The 26,165-nt window shown below is 54.6% G+C and overlaps 9 protein-coding genes across 9 annotated transcripts; 4 read left to right on the plus strand and 5 right to left on the minus strand.

The window, feature by feature from the left end:
- Positions 1-2,160: 2,160 nt before the first annotated feature.
- Positions 2,161-3,240, plus strand: RHO25_008456 (uncharacterized protein; the record flags this gene model as incomplete). Its single annotated transcript, XM_023600589.2, has 4 exons — positions 2,161-2,210; positions 2,279-2,373; positions 2,436-3,124; positions 3,175-3,240. The coding sequence occupies 4 exons, from the start codon at positions 2,161-2,163 to the stop codon at positions 3,238-3,240; spliced, it is 900 nt and encodes a 299-aa protein (XP_023449380.1).
- Positions 3,241-3,401: 161 nt separating this feature from the next.
- Positions 3,402-6,134, plus strand: RHO25_008457 (uncharacterized protein; the record flags this gene model as incomplete). The annotated part of the gene is made up of 1 exon (XM_023600590.2): positions 3,402-6,134. The coding sequence occupies one exon, from the start codon at positions 3,402-3,404 to the stop codon at positions 6,132-6,134; it is 2,733 nt and encodes a 910-aa protein (XP_023449739.1).
- A 2,226-nt stretch (positions 6,135-8,360) lies between these two features.
- RHO25_008458 (uncharacterized protein) lies at positions 8,361-9,860 on the minus strand (the record flags this gene model as incomplete). Its single annotated transcript, XM_023600591.2, has 1 exon — positions 8,361-9,860. The coding sequence occupies one exon, from the start codon at positions 9,858-9,860 to the stop codon at positions 8,361-8,363; it is 1,500 nt and encodes a 499-aa protein (XP_023449381.1).
- Positions 9,861-10,273: 413 nt separating this feature from the next.
- KLP1 (Kinesin heavy chain) lies at positions 10,274-13,105 on the minus strand (the record flags this gene model as incomplete). Its single annotated transcript, XM_023600592.2, has 2 exons — positions 10,274-10,529; positions 10,581-13,105. The coding sequence occupies 2 exons, from the start codon at positions 13,103-13,105 to the stop codon at positions 10,274-10,276; spliced, it is 2,781 nt and encodes a 926-aa protein (XP_023449382.1).
- A 694-nt stretch (positions 13,106-13,799) lies between these two features.
- On the minus strand, positions 13,800-15,179 carry ERG10A (Acetyl-CoA acetyltransferase erg10A, mitochondrial; the record flags this gene model as incomplete). The annotated part of the gene is made up of 2 exons (XM_023600593.2): positions 13,800-14,003; positions 14,055-15,179. 2 exons carry the CDS (start codon positions 15,177-15,179, stop codon positions 13,800-13,802), a joined length of 1,329 nt encoding a protein of 442 aa, XP_023449378.1.
- Positions 15,180-15,659: 480 nt separating this feature from the next.
- RHO25_008461 (uncharacterized protein) lies at positions 15,660-17,850 on the minus strand (the record flags this gene model as incomplete). The annotated part of the gene is made up of 4 exons (XM_023600594.1): positions 15,660-16,620; positions 16,671-17,025; positions 17,096-17,476; positions 17,550-17,850. The coding sequence occupies 4 exons, from the start codon at positions 17,848-17,850 to the stop codon at positions 15,660-15,662; spliced, it is 1,998 nt and encodes a 665-aa protein (XP_023449379.1).
- Positions 17,851-18,611: 761 nt separating this feature from the next.
- Positions 18,612-19,541, plus strand: RHO25_008462 (uncharacterized protein; the record flags this gene model as incomplete). Its single annotated transcript, XM_023600595.2, has 3 exons — positions 18,612-18,981; positions 19,073-19,385; positions 19,451-19,541. The coding sequence occupies 3 exons, from the start codon at positions 18,612-18,614 to the stop codon at positions 19,539-19,541; spliced, it is 774 nt and encodes a 257-aa protein (XP_023448754.1).
- An 818-nt stretch (positions 19,542-20,359) lies between these two features.
- Positions 20,360-23,347, plus strand: RHO25_008463 (uncharacterized protein; the record flags this gene model as incomplete). The annotated part of the gene is made up of 1 exon (XM_023600596.2): positions 20,360-23,347. One exon carries the CDS (start codon positions 20,360-20,362, stop codon positions 23,345-23,347), a length of 2,988 nt encoding a protein of 995 aa, XP_023448753.1.
- Positions 23,348-24,081: 734 nt separating this feature from the next.
- Positions 24,082-25,389, minus strand: RHO25_008464 (uncharacterized protein; the record flags this gene model as incomplete). Its single annotated transcript, XM_023600597.2, has 1 exon — positions 24,082-25,389. One exon carries the CDS (start codon positions 25,387-25,389, stop codon positions 24,082-24,084), a length of 1,308 nt encoding a protein of 435 aa, XP_023448752.1.
- Positions 25,390-26,165: the final 776 nt, after the last annotated feature.

Here is a 26,165-nt window from a genome sequence, read left to right on the forward strand (position 1 = left end):
CCCGCCCTGCTGTTTCGCGCTGGGCGTAGCGCGCCGACTCACGAGCGGTGCCTGCGGTGCTGCGACCGGCCAGCGGCCTGCGCGACAACGACGCTCGCTGGGTTGTTATTATTACTGCTCAGCCTTATGCACTAGGATGCGCAGCGCGCTTGCTGGGTGCATGACAGCAGCCTTGAAACAAGCGCTGGCTGCATATGAGATGACGATGACTACTGACCGAACGCCCGTCGCTGCGACGCTGCCAGCACATCCACGCACCACCGCCTGCCGGCTGCTCGCTCGCAGTGCGACACGCACGACGTGCCCGCCCGTTGCGACCCAACGTGTAAGACGGCGGCGTGGTGCGACACGAAGCGAGTCAAACGCTGGTCACGATACGCTGTGCGGCGGCAGCGCGCAAAAGCATAAATGGCGGTGAAACGTCGAAGCTCTGCACCTCCCGCGCGACGGCGAGCAGCAGCAGCAGAGGCGGCGTGCAAGGATGCGGCAAGAAAAAAACAGAGTTCGCTCTGCTGCATCGAAGGAGGATGTGAGGAGGGAAAGCCGGGCTAGCGGTGTTTAGCTGCTACCATACCGGCTTCGTGGTATTGCTCTCCCGCCGGCTTCGCTTCACAACAGGAAATCAGATCAGCCTCCCTGGCGCGGCCGTCGAGCCGTGAGCACAGTGTCTGCCCGACGACCGTAATTCTCCCTGACCGATGAGACATGACATGGAGCAGGTACGTTGCGGGCCATGTACCGCGCTATCGGCACACAACCTACGCTGACTCGGCTCCTGGATTGATGGCGCAGATTCGATAGCTCTCCCCTTGGGCCCATGAGTCTAGGCAAGGGAGGGCCGGCAGCGCCACGCGAAAGAGAGCCGACGAGCCTAAAACTAGCGTCAATCATCGCTGCCGTGGACTCAGGTACAGCGCTGTGATTGGTGCATAGCCGCGCGCCCGCCTGACGAAGCTTCTCCTGATCTCACATGATGAATCGCTGGTGCGGGACGGCAGGCCCAGTTGTCCAGCACAGTGGCGAGCTGTTGGAAGAACGGTCGGACATCGTCATGGCGTTGCATGCAGCTCGTCGGATAGTTTGGGTGCGCTGTGGGTGCACAGTGGGCACTCTGGGCAGTACGTAGAAACACGTCGAGCCCCATTGGTACCACGTAGGTGGGTTAGCGGGTGTTGGTCGCATTCGAGCCGCCAGGTCAGGGCGTGGCGGCAAAGTCGAGCCGTTATGAGCAGCAGCAGGAGGATGGGTACCAGGATTGCGGGATTCGTCAATGCAGAGCTGATGTCACCCGAAGTGCATAATCGCTTGCATCGACGAGCATATATCAACTCGCGTGGTCGTCGTGCGATTCATCATTTCTGCACTCTGGCCTCCGACACATGCTTTCAGGGCCGCGATTCGCACGCCTTCCTTGCCTCCGTCATTCGTCAGCGCAGAGTGGGCATGCAACGCAGACGAGATGGCAATGTGACGGTGCCAGCGCACAGCGTGTCTTGAATAGGTCACGGGTGGCAGACGGCACGCTGCGTGGGACAATCTCCCGAGTCTCCCTCCTTCGTCGGCCAGCAGTCCGGTGCTGACCTTGCACTCCTGGTCATCAGAGACGCCGCACCATTGGCCATCCCGTGCGCGGGGATGGGCACAAACGCGACCGATCACTTTACTGGCCGCGCTGGCACACATGATCACAATCCTTCGAGTCTCGTGTTTTGTCGCGCTGTGAGGCGGTGTGAGGTGGCTGCGGGCGAATCGGCATCGTCAGCGCAATCGTGTACGCTCTGACGTCGCACACATCTTTTCTTGCGACTCAGAAATTGCGTGCGTCGCGAGTCGCGCCCACGCGTGTCAGTCACATTATTTCGCGGATGGACTGGCGCTCGCCAATACGAGCCGATCGCTGCAGACGGCAATGGGCAGCCATACGAGCCTGCAGCGGTAGTGTTGAATCCGGGGCGTGAGCACTAGGACTGGACTAGGCGAGTGCATTTCGAATCGGTCGTCGCTCGCAGCGCTGGATTGCAACTCGTCTCAAAATGTGGCCTGCGACAGGGCAGCACGCCACACCCCGGTCGCGCGGCTAAACTCAGTCTAGAAGCTGTTCGGAGGAAACAGACAGATCTATTTTTCGTGCCGCCGCATGCCACCGCACCCCCCATCACCATGTCGCGTCTGTCGTCTGCCTCGACGCGGCAGAAGCTGTGCGTCGACTTGTATGCAGCTCGTCTCGTCTCGTCGGCCACCGCCCGGCGTAGCAAGCCTCCTGCTGACGATGGAATAGCGCCAGCCTCAGACACGCCTGCCCCAAGGGCGTCTACGTGGCTCCAATTCCCGAAGAGCCACTGCTCTGGACGGGCGTGCTGTTCGTTCGCAAAGGTAGGCACGCACGCCTGATCGCTCATGCCCGCCTCGCCCGCTCATCATGCCCACGTGTACAGGGCCGTATGCCAATGCCGTTCTGCGATTCCAGATCGACTTCGCCGGCGACTATCCGCAGAGGCCGCCGCTGGTCACGTTCCAAAGTGATGTCTTCCACCCGCTCGTGACGCCTCTCACCACGTACACCTACTCCACCCGAGATGCAGGAGCTGACACGCAGAGTGCTGTCGACGAGCACCGTCTGCCACCTGGCGGCCTCAGTCTTCGTCACGGCTTTCCTGAGTGGTTTGGCGCCACTGACACCCAAGTCATCCCGAGCGCGACTGCGTCAACTACGGATGCCGGGTCACCTTCACAGCAGGCGGACGCCGCGCAGACGCAGAGCTTCAACGCCGCCGTGACCAAATTCCCACACGTGATCGAGCTGTTGCAATATCTGCGCATTGTCTTTGACACCGACGAGGTGCTTGACACTATTCCGCTGGCAGCCGCTTCCAATGCTGGAGCATGGCATGCATGGCAAAGTTTCCGAACCAAGAAGGCAGGTACATCAGTTCGAGGTGCCAAGCCAGCAGGTGAGAGCAGCCAGCCTGGCAACGAGAGGAGCCTATCGCCAAGACAGCAGCCGGGCGGCGCAAGACGTCCTGGGGAATGGAATTGGCAGGGAGTATGGGAAGACCGAGTGAGAAGAAGCGTGCAGAGTACCCAGACGGAGCCGGCACTGTATGGCGGTGACCACAAAGATGTGGTATGTGCGGTGCACCAGCTCCACGAAATCCTCAGCTCACCAGATCACAGATCAGCTTTCAGAAGATGGACGCGGAAGCAGTCAGCCAGATCTCACCCATCCAGCAGGCGTCTTGACGGCAGGAGCTCTTGTTGTACACGTAGACACCAGGTGGCGCCTGTCATGAATATTTTTGGAATTGGTCTTGCCTCGACCTTCATACGCAACAGCAAACAAGTACTCGCTTTGCAAGCTTCGCTCACCACTGTCCAGGCTCACCAGCAAGCACAAAAGCATCATGTCAAACAAGGAGGTGAGTCTGGAGGCCGTTTTGTTTAGACGCCCGCTGACCAATGTCGAGAACCTGCCTCCCAAGAACGAAAAGCCTGGCAACGACAGGTCGACTCCTCCTGGCCACATACCTGCGACTCTTGGTATTGGGAATTGGCAGCATGCCGCCTACAGGTCGGCTCCTTTTGGGCTACTCTCCCCAAACAGCAAGCCCTCACTAGCTCGTCAGCGAGACCACTCGGCCTGTCGTCAAACAGATTCTCCGCTTAGAGTCCGAAAGAGGGGCGAGCGCCTCAAATACTCAAGCATTTACGGAGATGTCGCCCCGCCTTGTATGCACACTTCGCTACACAACCTGGGCAATGCTGTACTACCACCTGTACTAAGCTTCACGAGTGCCACAACTTTGGATAGTGAGCGCAATCTTGGAGGGGAGAATGAGTTCAACATGGACAATGACCTGAGTGGATCTACTCTGTTACCAGAAGCTCGCGGCAATACACAGAATACGCCCCCGCTGCAAATTCCCAGCAAAGTAGCACGACACAAGTCGGTCAGTCGCCGGGTGCTCTCACGTGTCAAAGAAGGCATTGCTGTGCGCTCTCGGAGCTCGAATGGTCACAAAGCTCTGGACCATGACAACAGCCTCATGCGTCGGTTGTCCGGTAGGCGCAAGACTGGTAGTGAACAGCAGCGACAGCTGCAGAGCTTTGAAATCAGTAGGGACAGCATCGACACGGATCCGGACGATGAGTCCGAGTCTTTGACACCACAGCGCTCGTTCACTGGATCCAGCATTGCGACTAACGAGATGATGGTTTCTGGTGTCACACTTACACCTCCCTCGCGGTATATGAACCGCTCTAGAAAGACATCACCTCGTTTCGCATCTCCATCTGCCAATCAATCATCCCCCGTCACTGAACCAACCCCAAGGGCGAGTGCAAGGGGTGACGGAGGGCCTGAGACCTACAAAAAGCCGACCGTTCACTACGTCAGCCCGTACATTGACATGAACATCTTGGTGGACACAGACGCCGTTGACATTGGCACCTCAAAGAACATCTGGGTGGCTGTGGAGGCCACCGTGCGTACACGGGAAGTGGAACCTTACTCCAACAACAGCACTAACAACACCAAGTGGTCCAAGAACTCGATCGACATGATTGTGATTATCTGTTGCGAGACACTCAAAGAATACGCCAGCACGACTCAGCAGTGTATCGTCGAGCTTTGTTCCCGTCTTGAGCACGACGGCGATCGTCTAGCAGTTCTGCTCGCTACTTCGCGTCAACTAAATTCTTGCACAATCAGCTGTACCTGCGCACAGATCCATCCCCTTCAAGCACCGAAAGTCTCAGCTCTACTGGAAAGACTTGGTCTAGCGCCATCAACGGCACGAAGCGATCTGCCGAATGTGGTTGAAGATCAACCCATACAACTAGCATTGAAAGATATTGCGAAGCAAGGTATTCGTCAAAACTGCATCCACAGCTTCGTGCTCTCAAAGTCCCCTGTTTACTTGGCGCAAGCAGTGCAGGAGTCCATGCAGTGGCCGTCTCACACACTGAAGATAGGACTGCAACCTTCAGAACGGCCAGTGGCAGCCACTCACGATGTCCGTACCTGGTCACTGGATATTGCAGGCGAAGGAGAAATTTCGACTCATACTTTAGACAATGTGTGTCGGGATATCAGGCATGGATGTCAATATGGGAGTATACCCAGTCTACGACTGTGCTACAAAGCCATGGATCGTGCTCGAGTCGTCGAAGTTGTGGGCGACAAAGCTACCAAAGGCCTAGTATTGGGACAACGCTGCTCGTTATTCATTAAGGTCTGCTTGCCTAGCATCGATACGCCTCCTAATGCGGCGGCCGAGGGCGATCAGGATTCGCTGTTCACTGAGCTTGAAAGCATTGTTGGGACCCTCGAGACCAACTTCTTGCATGTCGAAGCGCGCTACCGGCACACCATATTTCCAACAGACAACGTCGTTACCGTGCGACAGATTTGCAGCATGCGACGCCCAAAGACAGAGTCTCGATGGAGCCTCGTGACATCAGCCGTCGCTGGCTTGTCTTCCGAACGTGTCAACGCAAAACTTGCTCGCTTTCTGATTACGCACTACTCAGCTGCCAAAGCGCTCAATGCTATCTCACGCTGGGAGCTTACGAAATCGCCAGTCGTGCAGCAGTTGTACGATGACTTGCAAAGTAGCATCGCACCTGCTCGCACCAACCAAGCCCGCGCGGCTCCTGGCCCAGTTGTCGTTGTCACAGATGCAGCTCAAACCGGTACAGATAGATCACACGGCGAACGAACTGTCACACGGACAGCATCCACTACGGCCCTCACTCTTCACCTTCGCCAAGACCACCTGCCCCGTTCCACGTCCACTTCTGCAATGACGGCTTCGCGACTCATCACAGCTCCGGAGGTGACCGGCGCGCCCAGCCATGTCGCATTGGATTTGAGAGGTAGCCGTGAAGGCACACCTAGCGATGCGAATGATACCGCTCACAAACTCTGGCAGCACCTCCGAAGGGACTCACTGCCAATAGACAAGATGCTGATCTCTATGTCCGGCGAGAGTCTTCACCAATTAGAGGCCACTGATGAGGACCTCAAAGCTCTCCGCGAAACGGCGCTTGCCAACAAACGGAGCATCGGTGCTGAGACTTTGAAGGCCTGCAAATGGGACGATAAGCAGACGCACGGTACCGCTCCTTGGCTCTGATCGCGCGTACATAGACGCAACATCCTGTACTAGCACCATCGGATACGGCAGGCATTAATGGAATGCTGCAGCAAGACATCGCATCGCATCGATAGTCATGGGCAGACCCACCGGGACAGGCAGGCGAACAGCGTACTGTAGCCGCATCATGTCCACTCCCGGCATTGGATTCCCCGACAAACATTCACATGGGATTTTGAAATTTGAAATCCTGGCACAGCTGGGCTCATCACTGCATCATGAATAAATTCGCCAACATGCTAGCGATCGATCAATAGAATTCCGGAAGATGTTCCGAGGCAATGTTGCCGCCGCACCGAAGATTTTCCAAGGCTTGTCTCCATAACGTTTCATCGATGGAGCTTGCATTCAGTAGGTTGTACTAGACAACCATTTGCCCTCACCGCACTCAGTCCTCGTTCGTCGTTTCACCGACATCACGCATCCTCATCTCCGTTGCATTGCAGACAGAGTGTGACACAGCAGTCCGTAACACAGTGTCCACTCACCAAATGCAAGGGTCGAAGACGATTCCCGGTAAACTACAAAATCCCGACTTCCAACTTTCTGGCTCTGCGGATACAGTATCGCAAGGCATATGCAAGGCCCACATTCTCAAATGAGTAACCCCATCTTCCTGTCCGACGTGACACGATGTCTGGTCGGAGAGAAAAAAGATCTCGGTGACACGACGTCTGGTCGGAAAGATACATAGAAATTGGAAAACTTCTCCACATGTGTACGCATATGCCATGGTTAACGTTCAACTAGTGGATACATGCAAGGCCTGCAAGCAACCAATCCCCAAACCTAGGATAAAATTCCAAACACTTGGAACCGAAGCTGAGAGAAACCCATAGCACAGATCCCCAAGTTTTCACAACCATGTTGTCTGACCGACAAGCATCCAGCGTTTCTCCTTGACATTGCATTCTCGTCTCGCGTGACCCAATAAGCCAGGACTGAAGTCGGTGCGGCGTACTGCTGCAACTGATCCCAGTGCGCGGAAAACATACCACATTCTTTCCAAATCATCGTTAATGATCTCCGCATGCTGCCCTGGTTCAGAGCTAGACATGCAAGTCCGCGACACCTCCTAGCCGCCGCGCGCTTGTGTCGGATGTAAATTCCTGACCATGTCGCACCAATGCTACACTTCTTTCCGACCCTGGTGGTTTAGTGCTAGCTAGCGCAATGGAGACGGTTACTACTTATCCGCGTGTGTGTGTGATGAGTCTGATACACATCCGGGATCCGACAGGACAAAATAGCCGCGCGCGGCGGTGGGGGAAAGAAATGGATTCAAATAGATAGGTCACATGGATTTTGAGGGGAAACTGTTGTAAATCCTACACAAACCAACGTCGTCGCCTCGAGCGGAAAGGAGATCTGAGAAGTTTCCACGACATTACCGAATAACCGCCTGTGTTCCGGCCCAGAGCCGCCCGGGACGGCAAACGACGTACGCAATACCAGGTTCATGGAGCAGCGTAGACGCCACCGCCGCTGCCTTCGACGCAGTGTCAACTCGCACGACGTTTTTCGATAACCCGGATACGCTGTGTGCGGCGGAAAGACGGTTCGCAGTGCCGGAATAGTGTCGCACGAGCGACACAGAAAGAGCGACATGGACCATACTTTTGCGGTCAGAAATGCCATGTGACGAGATCAACCACGGAAGCTACGCGCGTGCAATCGGATTGATGCCAAAATGTTCGATTGCGCGCCCGATGCGAGACAACGCAAGACAAGACAAGGACAAGCATCGCAACGAGGGCAAGAGAAGCGGTCTGTACGTCGATCGGACGTTGGCGTCGTACATGAAGAGCTCGTTGCGCACTTGTCTTCCATTCTCTAGCGCTTGTTACGTGATGAGATCACACGATGTGCGAGTTCGGTGAGCGTTGTACGAGATTCGTTGCCTCTTCCGTGCCGCGGACTGTCGATGAGGTGGCACTAGAGGAGCGGTCTGCGGTGGACCGGCGGGTGTCGGCGGTGACGCCTGAAGCCGGCGGATGGCTGCTTGCGCTGAGAGCATCATTTCGGGTTGAGGATGCACAGCAGAGCAGGTGACCAGGAATGACTGCTACTGAATGAGCTGCGGCCTCTTGTGCAATGGCGCGACGATGGTCGTGTCATTTTTTGAGGTCGGCAGTTGCATCGACTCGCATGTGCGCCACACGCATGACACCTAGTTGCAGTGGAGAGCGGCGTTCCGACGGTCTCTCAATCGGTCTTCTTCGCTCCAATGGCTTCCAGTCCCTCGGGCATGTATCTCCTCAAGACCTCTGGTATGATGACGGCTCTCTTTTCTTCCTCCCAATGGTTCTCAAGTATGCAAGCCAGTACTCTCGGAATTGCCATCGCAGTCCCATTGACGGTATGTGGCCACGAAAGCTTGCCATCGAGCTTCGCCCTAGTTCCGAGTCGTCTTGACTGATAATCCGTGCATATTGAAGCAGACGTGACCTCTCCATAGCCTTCGTTTATTCCTCCTCGCGAAGGAAAGAACGCTTCAATATCAATCTTCCTCGTGGCGCTTGCCCCCAGATCCGCAGTAGGCATCTCGAGAACCTTTGCGTGCAGGCCGAGAGAAGTCAAGATCTCCGTCTGACTCTCTAACATTTCCTCAAAGACCTCTTCTGCCTCTGATATCTCCACGTCCCCAAAGCGGTCTGCCTCGTGATCCTTGGGTGGTAAAGTCCAGGCAAACATCTCGACCTTCGTGAATTCGTGTACGCGATACAAACCTTTCGTATCAACGCCTCTCGCGCCGGCTTCAGCACGATAGCAACGTGAAGGACCAATGACTTTTAGCGGGAGGTCTTCCGCACGTATTGTCCTGTTTGCCTGAGATCCAGCGAAAGGGATTTCTGCCGTACCGGCCAATACCAGACTTGGCTTGTCCTCACTCTTGCTTTGTCCATGCCCATGCTGCTCGATGTTATAAATTTGCGTCTCGCCATTCTGGTCCCTCGGCATGAATCCACAAGCACTGGCAATATGCGAATATACCAGACTTGGAGGCGTCATAACTCTCCAGCCCCGTTTCATAGCGACTGACAAGGCATACTGAATCAGAGCCTGCTCCAGCAATGCGGCTTCGTTCTTGAGGAAATACCATCCCCATCCGCTCGTCGTCGCACTGGCCTCGAAATCCAGAATATCAAGCTCTTTGCCAATGTCCACGTGGCTTTTACCTCTAGGATTCCCTGATTTCTTCTCCCCAATGACACCACGGAGTCGCGGTTCCTCTCCCACGGGCGTATCCAAAGAGCTCAAATTTGGCAGTTCCAACGCCAATCTCTCCATCTCTTCTTGCATGGCCTTCTCATCCACCTCATGGCTTGCCAGCTTCGCTTTCAATGCCTTCGCCTCTTCAAGCAGGGCTTTCCTTCCAGCTTCATCTCCGCCTTGCGCAGCATGTCGTCCAAGTTCTTTCCCAATGGCATTATTCCTTTGTCGCGAAGTCACAATTTCATCTTGCTGTTTCCTCAACTTCTCGTGCAATTCCAATGTCCGCCAGCCATTCTTGGCGAAAGGCGCATAGTTGCGATCAATGCAATTCTGCTCGTAAAGTCCGGGGTTGTTGCGGATGTGCTTGATGTCGAGCGTTGGCTTGGGAGCGAAGGACGGCCGGGTATATGCTCTGCGAGCCGTAGTTTGGCGAACACTTTTCCTCAACAAGTCGCGGCGACAGCGCGCGCAGATATATGGCACCGACATTGGTGTCGATGCTAGAGAGAGCTGCAAGACGGAAGTCCGTGATGATCGGCACGACCTTCCTCTTCCAACGCGAACTTCAGCGCGCGATCACGAGACCATAAATTCGCGAGAGGCAGATAGACATAAGTTGACGGTATTCAAAGCCATTGGACATACAGACGCCGTCTACCTTCATACCTTCTAACACCTTCTCCAAAGGAGCTCCGTACGTCTCCATCAAAAAGCACCCAGGGTATCGTGTGCTGCACTTCAAAGCAGAGCAGCGGCAAGCGATAAAACATATTTCCGTAGTGTATGCATTCTTCCTCGATATCGTGTCAATTCGTTGTTGGCATCCTCCGTCTTTTCTACACACATCATAGCCATCCATTTCCGCTGCCCACTCACTGAACCTGCATTACGGGCTGTTTGTCTCACGATCGTTGACTGAAGAACCAGCTGCTGCGCTTGCCGCCGCTGCCCTCTGAGTTCGCTTGCTGAAGACCGGCATATGTGGGCGCGAGGCTTGGTCCGTCTCCGCCGCCGCCACCGCCCCTCAGAGGCTTGGCTATCCGGCCGAATGGGTTGTTCGCGAAATTTGAGGGGGCAGGTGAGTTGGGCAGGCCACGAGTTGAGCCGGATTTGGCAGCTTCGAGGCGTTCTTTGACAGCCATGAGTTGCGATTCAAACCTAGAAAATGTCAGCAAATAATCGACCTCACTGTCCGAGGAATTAACGTACTTGTGGTTAGCAAGCATGAGCTTCTCCTGGCTCTCCTGGACGAGACCCTCCAGACCACGAATACGCTCACCACGAGCGACCAATTTACGCTCAGCAATGGCGACTTCCTTCTTGAGCTGTGTGTTCTGCTCTACAAGTTGTCGCTGCACGATCGTCAATTGTTCCAAGTTGCGCTCGAGGAACGCCAGCTTCTTTTGCTGTGCCTTGGAGTTGCTGCTTCGCAGAATCGAGTTGTACTGCTCGCGTGTGCTGTCCAAGCTTATCTCCAACTCAACAACACGCTCGCAGCGGTTCTGCAGATCTCGCATAAGGGACTTCTTGATGGCATCGAAGTCTGCAAGCTGCTTGCCTAGAGTGGTGCCGTTGGCACCATTCAGAGCCTGCTTGCGCAGAGCTTCCACTTCGTTGCGAAGGCGGGTGTTCTCTTCTTGTTGGCGAGACAGCATCTCATGTGCTTCTGCGGATTGAGCGCCACCATTCTGCTCGGCCAATCTCTTGGAGTATTTCTCCTTGAGCTCCTCGACATCAGCCTCGGACAAGTTGCGCTCGAGCAAGTCCTGGTGCTCGCGATGAAGCTGGGAAAGCTTCTGTTCGAGGACGGCCATCTGCGCGCTGTCCGCGTGACCATTGGCGCTGATATCTGCCTGTCGGATTTGGCCTTGTAGCTCGAGTAGCTTGTCCTTGAGGCTGTGAAATTGATCTGCGGCGACACTTTCTCCGCTGTCAGCAATCTCGAGCAGGCTTTGCACTTGCTGAACCATCTCCGCAACAGCCATCTCATTCTGCGACATAAGACCCTCCCCAAGGTCAAAAGTGGCCATCATTTGCGCCATGCGCTCCTTCTTGAGTCTCTCCTTCTCATCCAGCAGAGCAGAAGACTCCTTAGCAGACATTCGTGCATCGAGAAGCTCAGACTTGAGGCTGTCCAGTTCTGCCGTGAGCTCTGCATTGGCATCCCGTAACGAGTCCATGGTTATGCTAGCCTCCTTGGTCTCGAAATCGATCCTTTCGATATCTCTCTTCTGAGTTTCCACTTCCGCCGAGAGTTTCTCGTTGCTACGCTGAAGCTCTGATTGGGATGCTCGGATTTCCTTGAGCTGTTCTTGCGCAGATCGCGCAGCTTGCTGAGCAGCCTCTAATTCACGCTCCTTCTCGGCAAGCTGGTCTTGCAGATCGTTCTCGCGCTTCAAAAACTCTTCACGCTCGTCCTTCTCGAGCACCAAGCTAGGTGTCCCTGCTCGTTCGAGCTCGGCTCGACTCTCAGGTCTGGGAGTACCAAAACCATCCTGGCTCTTCACCCTGCTAGTAGGAGTTTGCGAGCGCGGAGGCGCTTCAGCGACGAAACCAGCACCAAGTGGCTGGATCCATTTCTCCTTTGGCACAGGTTCTCCTTTCCTCCATTGAACAACCTCGCCCTCCAATGATTGAATATATGCAGTGAAAGTGGTGACCTGGGATTGCGTCTTCTTGAGCATGGCCTTGAGCTGAGCCGGAGAAAGTTCTTCGTTGATCTTGGCCTTCTGTTTGATCGTTTTGGCACGCTCACCAAATCGCATTGTTCCAATGGTTTCCGCGTCGTTGTAGGACATGGGCGAGGCATTGATGATGAGTGTCGTTCGAGAGTTACCACCGAGCGACTCTTGCAGAATTCTCGTAAGCTTACTGTCACGGTAAGGGATGTGCTGGCTCTTTCCTTCAGCGAGCGCGTTAATGACCATTCCAAGTGCAGAGAGCGATTTGTTGATCTTCTTTGCCTCTTCCAGTGTCTGACCACTTGCACCTGTCTTTCCCACCTTTTCCGAACCTGCCAGATCTACCAGGTACAGGCGACCAGACCGTGCGGATCCTGTTTCGACGTTCTTCTGCGTAACCTCGATCACGAAAATCGAGTGTGATCGCGAAGACTCCTGGTTCATGTTCGTTGATGCGACCGCACGAGCCTGTCCACCTCTCTCCAGAACAGTGTACACTTCGTCCACGGACCCGACGTAGAACTCGTGCAAGCCCTTGACGTATATGCCCTTTTGCTTGTCTTCGTGCACAGGCAAGTTATCGTTCTGCGGCACCAGCAGATCGCGAATCTTCTCCATGTAGATTTCCATGTAACTGGTCTTGACCGTGAACTCAATTGTGCTGTCACTCTCCATGATCTTGGTGAAGATCTGCTCCACGATGCGCGGAATAATACCCTTGGTGTCTGGATCATGCAAGTCCCCAGCGCCCATCATGGTATACGTCTTTCCGGATCCCGTCTGACCGTACGCGAATACTGTGCCATTGTAGCCAGCCAGTACATCGTCCACCGTGCTCTTGATCGAGTAGTCGAAGATCTCATGCTGGGCAGTGCCGACAGGGAAAACGCGATCGAAGGTGTAGGTCGGCTTGCCGCTGGCTTCCTGGGAGTCGATTGTCACTGAGTCCTCGCTAGGGAATTCGACAATGGACACAGCCTGATTGCTCTGCTCGACTTTGTTGGCGGGCCGAAAGCGGGCGACCACCTTGATCGTGTTGGACGTGGAAGACATGGTGGGTGTTCCGGACGCGCCTCGAGCGCGTTGTCGCCGTCGATCGTGTCCGTAGTGCTGTCAGGCACCAATCTGCGCGTCTCGAACAGACCGCCTCGTGCCTCGTCTCCCTGCCCCCACACGTTCAATTCGTGCCTCGTTCGTCCCCCGCTGAACCCTCCACGGCGCCAGAGGAGTTGTCCGTATCGATACTGAATGCGCGAGACCCAGAGACCGGCTCGTGCGACCCTCCAGAGGTGAGGTTGGTGTGCGGAATAGGCGTGGTCGACTGGCCCGCAGGAGAGCGTGAGCAGCGTGCTGGTATGTTTCACCACAGGATCAACAAGGAGACGCCCGACGGGGCTTTCCCGCGCGCTATCGCACGTGCGCAGCACTCGAAGGCTCAACTTGGCTCCAGCACGGTCGCATTCACTGTCTTCGACGCCTGACGACAGATTTCGTGAGCAGGCAATCCAATACTTTTGTTGGCTACAGTCTGCTGAAACAGTGCAGTCATCGTTGAGCCATCGGGAGGCAACCTTGCACATCTCCAACCTTAAACTAATGCATAGACCCTGGTAACCACCAGTGACCTGCAGGTACACAGATGATATGAGCAGGCGGCAGCATCCTGCCATGATTCAAACTGGGTCTCAACGATGGCATTCAAGGCATAGCTTCGTTATACATGGCTGACACTATCTGCGAAAGTCAACTACAGCTCATCTGCATCGACTATCTGGACGACCATGGCGCTAGCCGCTCCTCCACCGTTGCAAATGGCTGCGCAACCGTACTCGCCCTTCTTCAGCTGGTGCAGCAAGGTGACCATGATTCTTGATCCGGAGCTGCCGAGTGCGTGGCCGAGCGAGATGGCACCACCGCGAGGATTGACATTATCGGAACCGAGTCCAAGAATCTATATCTCAGTCAGTACGCCGAACGAGAAAGGTCTCCAACCAAGACTCACCTTAGCATTCGCCTTAATCACCGCCGCGAAAGCCTCGTTGAACTCCCACACCTTGACCTGCTCTTTCGTGATACCGGCGCGCTCGAGCACAATCGGAACGACCTTCGCAGGGGCAATTGGGAAATCGATGGGGTCCACAGCGGCGTCTGCGTATGCCACAATCTTCGCAAGCACTCTCTTCCCCTTGCCGTATTGCTTCGCCAGCTCCTTGTTTGCCACGATCAACGCTGAAGCTCCATCGTTCATACTTGAGCTGTTTGCCGCAGTAACAGTTCCCTTACCACTGCGATCAAATGCTGGCTTCAGAGTAGCAACCTTGTCCAGCTTTAACCTCCCGTATCCCTCATCTTCTGAGATCACAGTATCGCCCTTCTTGCCCTTCACTGTCACCGGCACGACCTCATCCTTGAAGAGCCCCGCCTTCCACGCCTCACCTGCCCGCTTAAAGCTCTCGATCGCATACTCGTCCTGCTGTTCCCGGCTAATTTCATATTTCTTCGCCGTGTTTTCCGCGCAGTTGCCCATGTGAATCTGATTGTAAACATCCCACAATCCGTCCTTAATCAAGCCATCCTCAGCCGTGACATTTCCAAAAGCCGGTAATTGTGGTCCTCGAGCAGTATAGTATGGTACTCTTGACATGTTCTCCATTCCACCTGCGACAACAGCCTCCTCTTGCCCCAGCTCAATTTGCTGCGCTGCGATCGACACAGCTTTCAGTCCCGAAGCGCACACTTTGTTGATCGTTGTTGCTTCTACCGAAGGTGACAAGCCAGCGAATATGGTGGCTTGACGAGCGGGTGCTTGGCCGACAGCAGCCTGCATAACGTTGCCCATGTATACGGACGTGATCTTTTCGGCGGGGACATCGGATCGTTTCAAGGCTTCCTTGATTGCTGTCGCGCCTAGTTCAGGTGCAGAGACGGACGAGAAAGAGCCATTGAAGAGTGCAGTTGGCGTTCGGACCGCGGAAAGAATATAGGCGTCTTGGATTTCTTTCGGTCGTCGCGTGGAAACGCTGAATTGCCGTTGGACGGCCTGTAGTCGTTGTGCTGGAGTCGAGGACATTGTGGCGGATCTGCTGGACAGAGTCTGGAGGGAACGGCGGAGGAGAGGTGAAGACATTGTGAACGAAGAGGGAAAGGGAGAAAGTGCTGGCGAGGCTTGCTGCTACTACCTAGGCTATTTCGCAGGATCGACGCAGAACAGAGCAGAGGAGGCTGCAGAAGGTTGACAAGCTATACTGGAATGGTTAGCCACGGGTCAAAGGTCAAGTGAGTTTGCGGAAGCGTCATGGCCGAGGTTGCGCGGACGCGATCCGCGTTTGTGAGTGCACAGACATGCCTGTGAAAGGACTTGGCTTTTTCGGAAGCGATTCGGAAGCGACATGAGATGGACGACATGAGGAGACAGTTGTGATCGAAGTCCACCTGAGTTGCTTGACCGATTCATCGCTATGGCTTGATTAGTTACAATGCCATATCTTCGTCCGAAAGTCTACAAACCCGCGACCTGCTGACATGTGATCATTAATTCATCGGGACTTCATTTGTGCATGCGTGATGGTGGATGCCTCCTTCACATCCATTCACTTCATCACTTGCCTCAGAGATCCTCTCCAGTGCGATCGATCCTCTTCTCCCTGTCCCAGACCATGGCATGACCTCTTACTCGTCGAATGATCCAGATGCGATGCTCCGGGATGAAGTCCTCTTCCTCCGTATGCGTCTGCCATTGATCTAGCCGCTTCCACATCATTCCATCAAAGCGATCCACGTATCCGATTTCATACTCAATGGCTTGATGTTTGCGATCCCATTTAAGGCGCTGCATCGCCTGGCTAGCAGAGCGGAAACGGTCCGACGGAGCGTCACTCGGTGGAGGACCTTGACTCGGTCCTTTGATAGAAGGTGCTTCGTCGTCGCTTGTGGCTGTTGGATCATCCCCGCCTCTCATCAATCGCCGCATTGCAGCTTCCGCCTTCAGTTGCTCTCTGGCAAGTGTCCTGAAGCTATCGGGACGTCTGTCCTGCGGGATAGGTTCTGTTCTAGCCGCTACTTCAGCTGGGCCAGCGATTGTTGGCGTCATTCCTACCGGCGTTGACGGTCTCGCCGGGTTAGCTCGCTTGTCCTCATCCGCTTCCATCAGAAACTCCTCCATGGTGTCGCTTAAGTCCAAGTTGATGGTTGCCATGCGTTCCTCGCCCAATATCGCCTTGAAGTCCATACCCTCCTTGCGACCGGGTTGGACATCAAGCTCGGATCGGCCGAATAGTCCTTCCTGTGAGTAGAGTTTGATCTCTAGACTGGCCTCTGCACTTTTCAATACTGGGTGATTCATACAAGCGTCATTCAGTCGTTGTATCGCTTTATCGTTCAGAATGGTGCTCAGAGAACCGCGGAAACCTCTGCGGCTGTTGAGGACATCTCCGTCGATTCCAATGAAAGAGACCCAGCCCTCGTCCTCGGGTACATCCTGTGGCAAGACCATGTTGAATGGCCAGATATGAGAAATGATGGGGGCCTGGAAGATGTCCATCAATTCGTCCTGTATCAGTAACAAAACTCTGCTTCAAGTCAGCGGAGGGTACGCCTTTTGCCATGACCACAGACTTACTGATAGAACTGCATTTCAAGCCTCTCGCCGGTTGTATAATTCCAGTAGCGTAGGATGATCTTGAGGTACATGCTGTAAGCCCTTCGAAACAACCCAAAACCTTCTCGGGTACCCCGGGCGACCGTGTCCACAGATGTCATATCTTCTGTGATAGCTCGCTTGATGCTATGGGTTGCTACAGGGGAGCTGTCCTTACTAGTGGAGGAACACCCTAGAATGCGTCCTGAAGGGGTTGGCACGAACAGCTGGGCCGACTTTGTGTTCACACCGAGGACGAGTGGGTACATGCATCTTTCAAGCAGCTTCGCGAACGTTGGCTTGACCATGTACTTCCGGATGTCCAGCTCTGCATGGCCTGTTTACGGTCAGCTAATTACCGCCGGGTCGCGTGCACATGACAAGCTATGTCTCGAGAAAGGACTTACCACGATCAACACAGAACAGGACCATCTCGCTTGTTAGCAATTGGAGGCGCGGGCAGAGTATACCCCGGTAGAAAGCCCACATCATGAGTTGGTGAACGCAAGCACGATATTCTGCAGAGCTCGGCGCATGGGGTCGCGTTGGATCTGCGGTAACATCCAGTCCACGAACCTTCTTGATCATGTATCTGGTATCGTGCAGCTGCGCCAGCAAATCTGTGTTGAAAGGCCAGTCGGCCAGGGGGATATTTTCAGGCGCAGAAAGGTATTGGCTATATTCGTGAGTGATTCTGCAGTAGTGAAGCTCGCAAATAATGCGACATTCCTCGTCTTTCTTCTGTGGCAGAGGGTTCTCGAGCTCGATGAGCAGGTGCTCATCGTCATCTACTCACTATTAGTTCTAGATCACCTCAGATAGAGATGGCGATGGAAGCCAGTCCCATCCACGTTGACCGACCTGTAGGAGGTGTTGCGAGATCTATGCCCAGCTTCTCCACGGCATATTCGAAAAACGTTTTCGCGCTCATGGTTGCCACCGCGATTAGACTGTAAGTCTCCACTGGCGGAACGATGCCTATCGCGTGTGGTAATGACATGTAGAGATATTTGTCGGTTGGTAGACTCGGTTTCGGCTGCTGCATTGGTTTCGTCGAGCCTAGAGGGTATGAGAGATAAGTGCAGTCAAGCCTCTTCGCAAAAGCGCGAACGTGCAATTCGAGTCCGACCCAATACTGATCGTTATCTTGAAGCACCGCCATGGTTTCGGACGTATTCTGTGTAGTTCCGAGAAGTGTGCTGATGCTTGCAAATGATGGCACAGTGGCCGATGTGTTGAACCTTTGTGCTGAGTATCTGAGAAGGGAGAAATCTGACTCACTGTCAAGGCTGCTGCTACTCTCAGCCTTCGTGGGTGCCTATGGAAAGTGTAAAACCATCGCACTTTCTTGAGTACAAGTCAATGCGGTTGCGGTGTCTCGAAGAAGGTGCAGTTGAGAGGCGAAGTCGAAGGAGGCTGAGTCATCCCGAACTCTCCTGCTTCCACACACGCATATCACGACGCCCGTCTCTATACTCAACACACCAGCTCGAGATCATCGCTTGACGAGATGTGAAGTGACTGCATGAAGACTTGGAAGACGAGATTCTTACATCTCGATGGAGAAGACGTTCACCACTCGGCGCTACTGCACCCAATTCGTATCGCTTCACACTGCTTGCACCTATTTTCAACCCGCCCAGAGTTTTAGTCTCCCCTCGCCCATTTGCTTCGATGCATTTAAGTGGGTCGATTTTCCCATCTTAGAAGGACAGTGGCTTCTTGGCAGAAGTTGGACTATGGAGACAATGATCCTGCAGGATTATATGTTTCTTCCTTCGCTGTTCAAGAAAGGATCACGTACTAGTCGCAAGCGAGAGATGTATGGCAGTGTGGCAGTATTTATGTCTCTGTAGATCGTCCCCTTCGTTCGTGTGGTCTTTCGAAGCATATTCTATAGCCACTCAAAGGGTCTAGACAAATATGCCTACCCCACATCCCCTCGTCGGCCTGATCGCTGGCTCGTCACTTGTAACCATCGCTATGGCGCAAACTTTCTCACAATCCAAGACCTTCACATTCACAGGCAGCGCCCTCCCGCCCGAGTTGACGCCTTCGACATGGCCAGTGTACGAAGAGTCCAATCCGAACGCAAAGTACGATCGCATATTCGAGGAAAAGAATGTTATCGTTCGAGACGGCTTTCTCGAACTTCGCGTTCCAGGAGGACAGAAACCGACAGATGGAGGGAGAGGACCGATTAGTTGTGCAGAAGTGGGGACAACGTTTGAAGTCAAATATGCTTCCGTGAAGACGTACGCGATCTTGAGTGAGGAGCCGGGTGTGTGTAATGGTAGGTGACTTCGTTCATCGACGACCCGCATGATGCGTTGCGTGTATGCGTTGAGGATGGGCTTGTTACTCTTGCTGAATCATCGAAACAGGAATGTTCATGTACAAAGACTACAACCAAGAGACCGACATCGAATGGATTAGTGACTCAGAATCATTCGCAAACCAGCAGTTCAGCTCCAATGGGTCGAGGGTTCTCCTGTATACGAATCAAGGACCGAGTGGTAACACTGATGCATTGACCGTCTCTGGAAGAGCGCCGGCAGATGCTACATCGGCAGTGCACGAGTATCGCTTGGATTGGACAGAAGATGCCGTGGAGTTCTATTTGGATGGCGTGAAACAGCAAACGCTTACGGACTATGTGCCGACGGTCGGTGGCAGTTGGCTGTGGAATTCCTGGGTGTGAGTAGATTTCATTTCTCGTATGGTGAGGGCGTTGAAGCTGATGCTGATGATTGTGGCTGCAGGAACGGCGACCCTTACTTCACAGCTGGACCGCCCGTGAATGACGCAGTTTTCAAGATCCTGCGCATAGAGATGGACTATAATCCCGCCTAACTAGTGTCTCCTCGTGTTCGGGCGCAAAGAGCAGCAGCTGATCAGGGGCAGGGCAATGGAGTGGTGGCAGCCACAGCCGGGGTCGGCACATCTTGAGTCATTGCGCATGCCGGGTAGTATAGAGTTTGGATAGAGAGATTGGCTGAGATAAGATGCCGGCATACAGCCGCATTTCGGTGTTGGTTCCAATGCCTGTCGACAGATCCTGCGTGCTGGTGGAGGTCGAATGGCGTGAATGGCAGTGCGTGTTGGAGCGGTGGTGGTCCTGGCGGTGGGAGGATGACGGTCGGCGTCGAGATTCGTCAGGATGTGGCAGTGGGAAGGATTGCACGGGCTGAAGTTTGGGCAGTTGGGACGGCGGGAGAAGGCGCGCTAGAAGGGCGGGAGAACACGAGCGGTCCCCGAGCTACAGTATGGCCCCGCCATCATCGTGAGTGCGTGCTGTGGTGTGCTGTGTGCTGTGCTGCGAGTCTGCCGTCAGAGCGCAAGCGCGAATGAAGAAACGAACGCTGCTACACCCTGCGTTTGCTCTACTGCGTGCCCCTCCGCCCACCTTTTCTCACCGCGCACCGCGCACCGCCCACTGTCCGCACCGCCAGTCGCCGTTCAATGGCGTGCTGAAGCGAGATCTGCATTCCGCGCTCAGCACGCGCGCGTTTGATCGACCACACGCGATACGCCTGACGCCACGACGACGACGTACAACCCCGAAACTGCCCGTCTGCCACGCCGGGCACGTGGCTCGACGAGGCAGCGCACGACGGCACATCTGATGGACGTACGCTCGTGAGAGAAGCTGCAAGGAACATCGCTCCATCATGCGTCGCCATTCCATGAGGACTGGTCCTGCCTTGCGCGCGGCCGCAACGCCTCCCCCAGACGCATTGAGCTTGATCCAGAGCTACGATTCCGACCTCAACCCCTCCAGACCCGTCAAATCTTCTGCCCTCGGCGTGTCCATCGATACCGGCCTTCCTCTCGAGCTGCTTGACCGCCTCAAGGCTTTTCCGCTGTTCCAGAGTGCACCCGAATCATTCCTACTATCCATTGGGCGGAGTCTGCGTCCGAACATCTACCAGCCTGCACAAGAAATCATTCGAGAGGGCGAAGATGCCAAGGCAATGTACTGGCTGGTGCGTGGTTCCGTCCGCGTTACCAGCAGAGATGGAGAGAGCACCTATGCCGAACTGAAGCCGGGATCTTTCTTTGGCGAAATTGGTATTCTCATGGACATGCCACGCACCGCAAGCATCGTTGCCAATATACGCAGTTTGGTCGTGCGATTGAACAAGGAAGACTTGCAGAAAGAGCTCCCATCCTACCCGGAAGTAGAAAGGGCTATCAGAGATGAAGCTCTGGAGAGGCTGGCTATATTGGAGCGTAAAAAGAAAGAGCGAGTGCAACCCACACATGCAGGCGAGGAAGGGAGTATGAGGCCTCCAGCCGCGCCACGGAAACGTTCTCGCGACTGGATGGCAGGAGACGTAGAGATGGGTGAAGCCGGGTCCCTTGAGAATGGAGAAGTCACAAGCAACAAGAAACGGAAGTCGCCCTCGCCGAGCATTGCAGAAGTGGCTGCATCCAGTGCCCTCGGCACCTCTTCTCTCACCGTTCGCCAGCTGCTAAAAGAGCTACCCTTGTTCTACGGACTTCCTTCGGACATACTGCACTTTTTAGGCGTCAATGCCCAGCCAGTCTCGTATCCACCCTTTACCGAGATCGTCAGACAAGAGACTACCGGAAGGGAGGTCTATTTCATCGTCCGAGGGGACGTCGAAGTCATCACGTCGCCTCAGGGGCCTGGCAAGTCTGTACAGCAAGGCGATGCCACTGATGTGCAGCCCAATGGCCATACCATTGATGGAGGAGTGCAGGTCCGGGCTCGATTAGGAGCTGGCCAGTATTTTGGTGAGGTGACAAGTTTGAGCCTCGCTCCAAGGAGGACAGCAACAGTGCGAAGTGTGAACTATGTGGAATGCTTGCTGATTACCGGCGAAGTATTGGATGAGTTGTGGCAACGATGCAGCTCAGAGGTTCGCCAACAAGTCGAAGCTGAAGCTCGAAGACGACTCAAGGCGTCAACGAAGAAGGACGACGACGTGGTCATGTCGGATGCAGGTGGCTCAGCCGGCGGAGGTGTCAGTACAGCAGGGCTGGTGAAGGATTCCGCTACTGATGGCGACGATGATGACTGGCGAAAGGAGTTGCCTTCCGTCAAATTTGATGCACCATTGCCCATTGTGGGCTCCGAGCACACCTCACCTGCGCTGACTCCGAACATGGAACCCGTCGATCCGGATCCCTTCTTCAACGAAAATCTGGATAACATGAGAGCAAAGTCTCGCAGATCATCGCTCGCGCCGCCAATTCCGCCCGCGGATGGTCAAAGTGCCGGTTTGAATGAGCATCGAACTCCTAGCCCGCCGGCAGTCCGAGTCACGAATCCTTCCCCGCTGAAACCCATGGCGGCACATAGGATGTCTCCGTCGGGATCAACTACACCAGGTTCCCCGAATTCACCTTTGCGGCTTAGCCCGACAGCGACAAGAAGGCCAAGCTTGGTTCGGAAACCGTCCCATTCAGGAAAGGGCAAACTTCCAGACAAGGTCTTAACACATATCTTCGAGCACCTTGATCTTCTGAGCGTGATGAGGTGTAGGCAGGTCAGCATGCACTGGGCGCATCTCATTCAGACGTCCCCAGAGGTGCTCAATGAGCTCAATCTATCAATGTACAACAAACATGTGACAGATGAGGTGTTGCGTAACATCCTTGTGCCACTTGTCGGGGGACGAGCGCGCGAGGTGGATCTGTCCAACTGCTTTCACGTCACAGATGAAGGCTTCAAGGCGCTCGTAGACTCTTGCGCTCCTGTGGTCCAGGTCTGGAAGATGAAGTCGGTGTGGGATGTGACTGCGGGCGCCGTCCTAGCACTTGTCGACAGAGCCAAGAGTCTCGAGGAGATTGACTTGAGCAATTGCCGAAAAGTGGGTGATACACTGCTTGCCAGAGTTGTGGGGTGGGTGGTACCTGAGCAGAAGCCTGGGCTTCAACAACCTCCCCCTCCTCCACAGCCACAAAATGGCAAGAGAGGCATCGTGCGGAGACATGCACAAGCGCTACAGCTACCAGACTTTTCCCAATCGCAGCCCGCTGCAGGTACGGTCATAGGCGCACCCAAGCTCAAAAGACTGACATTGTCCTACTGCAAGCACGTGCAAGACCGCAGCATGGCACACATTGCGGTGCACGCGGCGGATCGTCTTGAAAGTCTCGACTTGACGCGATGCACCAGCATATCGGACAATGGCTTCCATTCTTGGAGCGTATACGACTTCCGCAATCTTCGCAAACTCATCTTGGCGGACTGCACTTACCTTAGCGATCAAGCCATTGTAGGCGTTGTTGGTGGCTGTAGGGCGCTTCGCGAATTGGACCTTTCCTTTTGCTGTGCCCTCTCCGACACAGCGACGGAAGTACTCGCTCTGGGCCTTCCCGCTCTTCGAAGACTCGACATGGCGTTTTGCGGTTCAGCAGTCAGTGACAATAGTCTGCGTTGCATTGGACTACATCTTCTGGAACTACGCTATCTAAGTGTCAGAGGCTGCGTCCGTGTCACAGGCCAAGGAGTCGAGGCTGTAGTGGAAGGCTGCAGATACTTGGAAAACTTCGATGTCAGTCAGTGCAAGAACTTACGGCCTTGGCTCGAGCGAGGAGGTATTGGAAGAGTGAACGGTCCGCCGCTGAATCGCAACGTAAGATTCGAAATCGTGGCCGATGGATCGTGGAGAGGTGGATACCGATGAGCTGGTGCGAGGGAATTGAGACGGCCGATGACATACTTCGACGGAATGCAAGGCTTGTTACGGTATAGGACGACACAGCGACGAACTCGAGGGCTAAACGACAACAACTACTACTTTTGGCAATCAAAAAAAGGAAGAGCGAGGCGTTGTGGCGCAGGCACCCCAAAAGATGTCCTTTGGCGATGAAAGGGAAGACGTCTGATGTTGAGAACGGCTGCGAGCTGCGATCTCTTTGATATGTAGGAGGATGACATGTAGAAAGTGAGCTTATGCCGGCGATCTAAGGTGGACAGGTATGATCCTGCTCAGATCATGCGCCATATGGGAATGATGAAGAATTTGATACCCAAAATTCAAACTTGACTTTTCTTCATCTTCGTCGACTGCTGTTTGAACCGTTTCGTCCTTTTTTTTGAAATAATGCCAAATCGGGTGGGTTGAGTTATGACATTGCTCTGCTTACCATTACACAATATGCTCACATGCGAGCGCGACGATGCCAGAAGGAAGTACTTTGGAATCGCATCTAATTTTGCAATGTTCTTGTGTCGTTCTCAACAAATATGTGCTGTGCGAACCATCGCTATGTCTAATCAATGCAAATGCAATTGCTACTCGCTAGATGCAAAAACTCCAATCATGCAATGCATATTCCACTCTGTGGCCTTGCAGCTGCGAGACTTCTCGTCTGTCTTGCGCTCTTGTTTCCTCGTTGGTTGCTCAGACTCGACAAACTACTCGTAGTAATAGCAGAACGGGCTTCCGTTCATCGTGTCGACCAGTTCTCGGATCTTGTACCCTTGTCCATCGGCACCCTTGCCGACCCCGAACCCATCGTTCACACCCAGGTCGACGCGGTCATCTAACGAAGCGTCCCTGCTCGGTGGCATGTTGTTCGTTGTGGTCGTGTTGCCAATGACATATAATCTGTCCTTCTCATTGCCTTCGATTCCATTGAATTTCCAGCTGTCTTCGGGGTAGTTTTGCCAGATCCACCATACGCGGTCAACTTGGGCGTGTTGGATCCAAAAGTATGGGTCGCCGGGGGAGGCGAAGAGGTCTCCGCCTGGGTCGCCGCCCACAACGAAGTGACCGGCTGTGTGTGCGCCAAGGAAACCTTCAGAGAAGTTGCCTTGGAAGATACTCTGGAAGGGGCCGATTTGATCGTTGTTTGCGATGAGCGCTGTGGTATTTGGGTCGCGCAGCCATGTTTCGGCTGCGTAACTGCCCAAATCTCGACGCAGGCAGCGTGGGTTATAGCCCAGGCCATTTGGAAGAGGGTTCGCTGGGATATAAGAGAGCGCTGGGGCCAGAGAACCTAGATTGACGGTGAGGTTGGCGAACGGACCAGATGTCACGCAACCGCCTCCCTCGCCTCCAGGGAGTTGAATCTGGGGAAGAGCAGCGTTCGGTATCCAAGTGCCATTGTTGCGGGAATCGGGGTCACCATTCCCAGACATGGACGTGTCTGAGCCGTCGAAGATGGGGGCATTGTAAAGGTCTTCGGCATAGCGACCCCAGTTGATGTATGGGAATGTCCCTTCATAACCGCATTCTTCGCGGAGGGCTTGTTCATATGTCCAGGTGAAATAGCGATGCCATGATAGAAAGTTGCCAGTCCCATGTATGGACAGAGTTTGGTTGATGTGCGTGCCCAAAAAGTCGTCGTATCGGCTCCGTGCGCCGGGAACCAGATCACCACTGATACTGGGCTTGCTCATGAGGCAGAGCACTGCGTCGATGTAAGCTCGCTTTTCTTCAGCAGTGAGCGTGTCCCATTCCCGGCGGACCCTTGCATTTTCGAAGGTGCATTGAGAGTCGCCGTAGGCTTGTGGTTCTGTTGATCTGGCGCGCGGCAGTCGACGATTAGTGATGGACAATGATAGACTCGCAGATGTGCCAGGAAGTTGACGTAAAGTGCGCAGTCGTAGGTTGTCGAGTGCTTTGCAGGCGAGCTGGTCTGTCCCGGAAGTATCAGCAGGCACGAATGCGGCAATGCCGATGGTGGGCAGCAGGGCTACCACGGATCCGGCGAGACGCATGGCCCAAGGCAGGAGCAGTAGCACGTGAGGTAGGGATGGTGGGGAGTTGGGTGGTTGAGGAGGCCACCGCACGTGGGAATGAGCAGTTTTGAGCAAGAAGGCTACAGTACAAACATCAGCGACACGACACGCGGCGACGGGTGCCAGGTCATCAGCCTGAATCGCAGATGCTGAACTGCCGCGGCCGCCTCCTTACTCGAACGGAAGGTCTCCGGTCTGAATGGGGGCGAGGCGGCACGAACGGCGACAGCGACTTGGACTTGTCGACTTGCTTGCCATGATTCACTTGCAGAGATGGGAGATGAGGCCGGGCGGAGATCGCATTCGTATGCACCGTAGCACTCTGCCCGCCCTGCTAGCGCCTACTGTGCCTCGCGCCTGCAGAACAGCAGCAGTAGCGACTGCCCAACACGGCAACAGTGGCAGTCGGCAGGCACAACGCACGGCATGTGATGACTCCTGCACGCCACGAGGTGTCCGACGGATGTTACACTGGAAATCGCCAGCGCCACCGCTCCTGCAGCGCCGCCTTCTCGACTCTGGATGACTTCTGGGATGATGAACGGGCGTGACAATACCGGTCCCCAGCAATCTCACTGATCCGGTGGAGGGTGCTGCCCGGTCATGGTGGTCCTTAGGCCACTCGCGCTATTGGACCTTTACGGCACTAACTACTGCACCATCCGGCAGCGTCATCCGCCCTGACTGTGCACAGTGCCTCCTGCATGTCTCAGCGCACATCAAAAAAGTGGGAGCTGTGCTGTTCGTGCGGCGGG

The sequence above is a fragment of the Cercospora beticola genome, chromosome 5, assembly GCF_033473495.1.
Source record: "Cercospora beticola chromosome 5, complete sequence".
NCBI lineage: Eukaryota > Fungi > Ascomycota > Dothideomycetes > Mycosphaerellales > Mycosphaerellaceae > Cercospora > Cercospora beticola.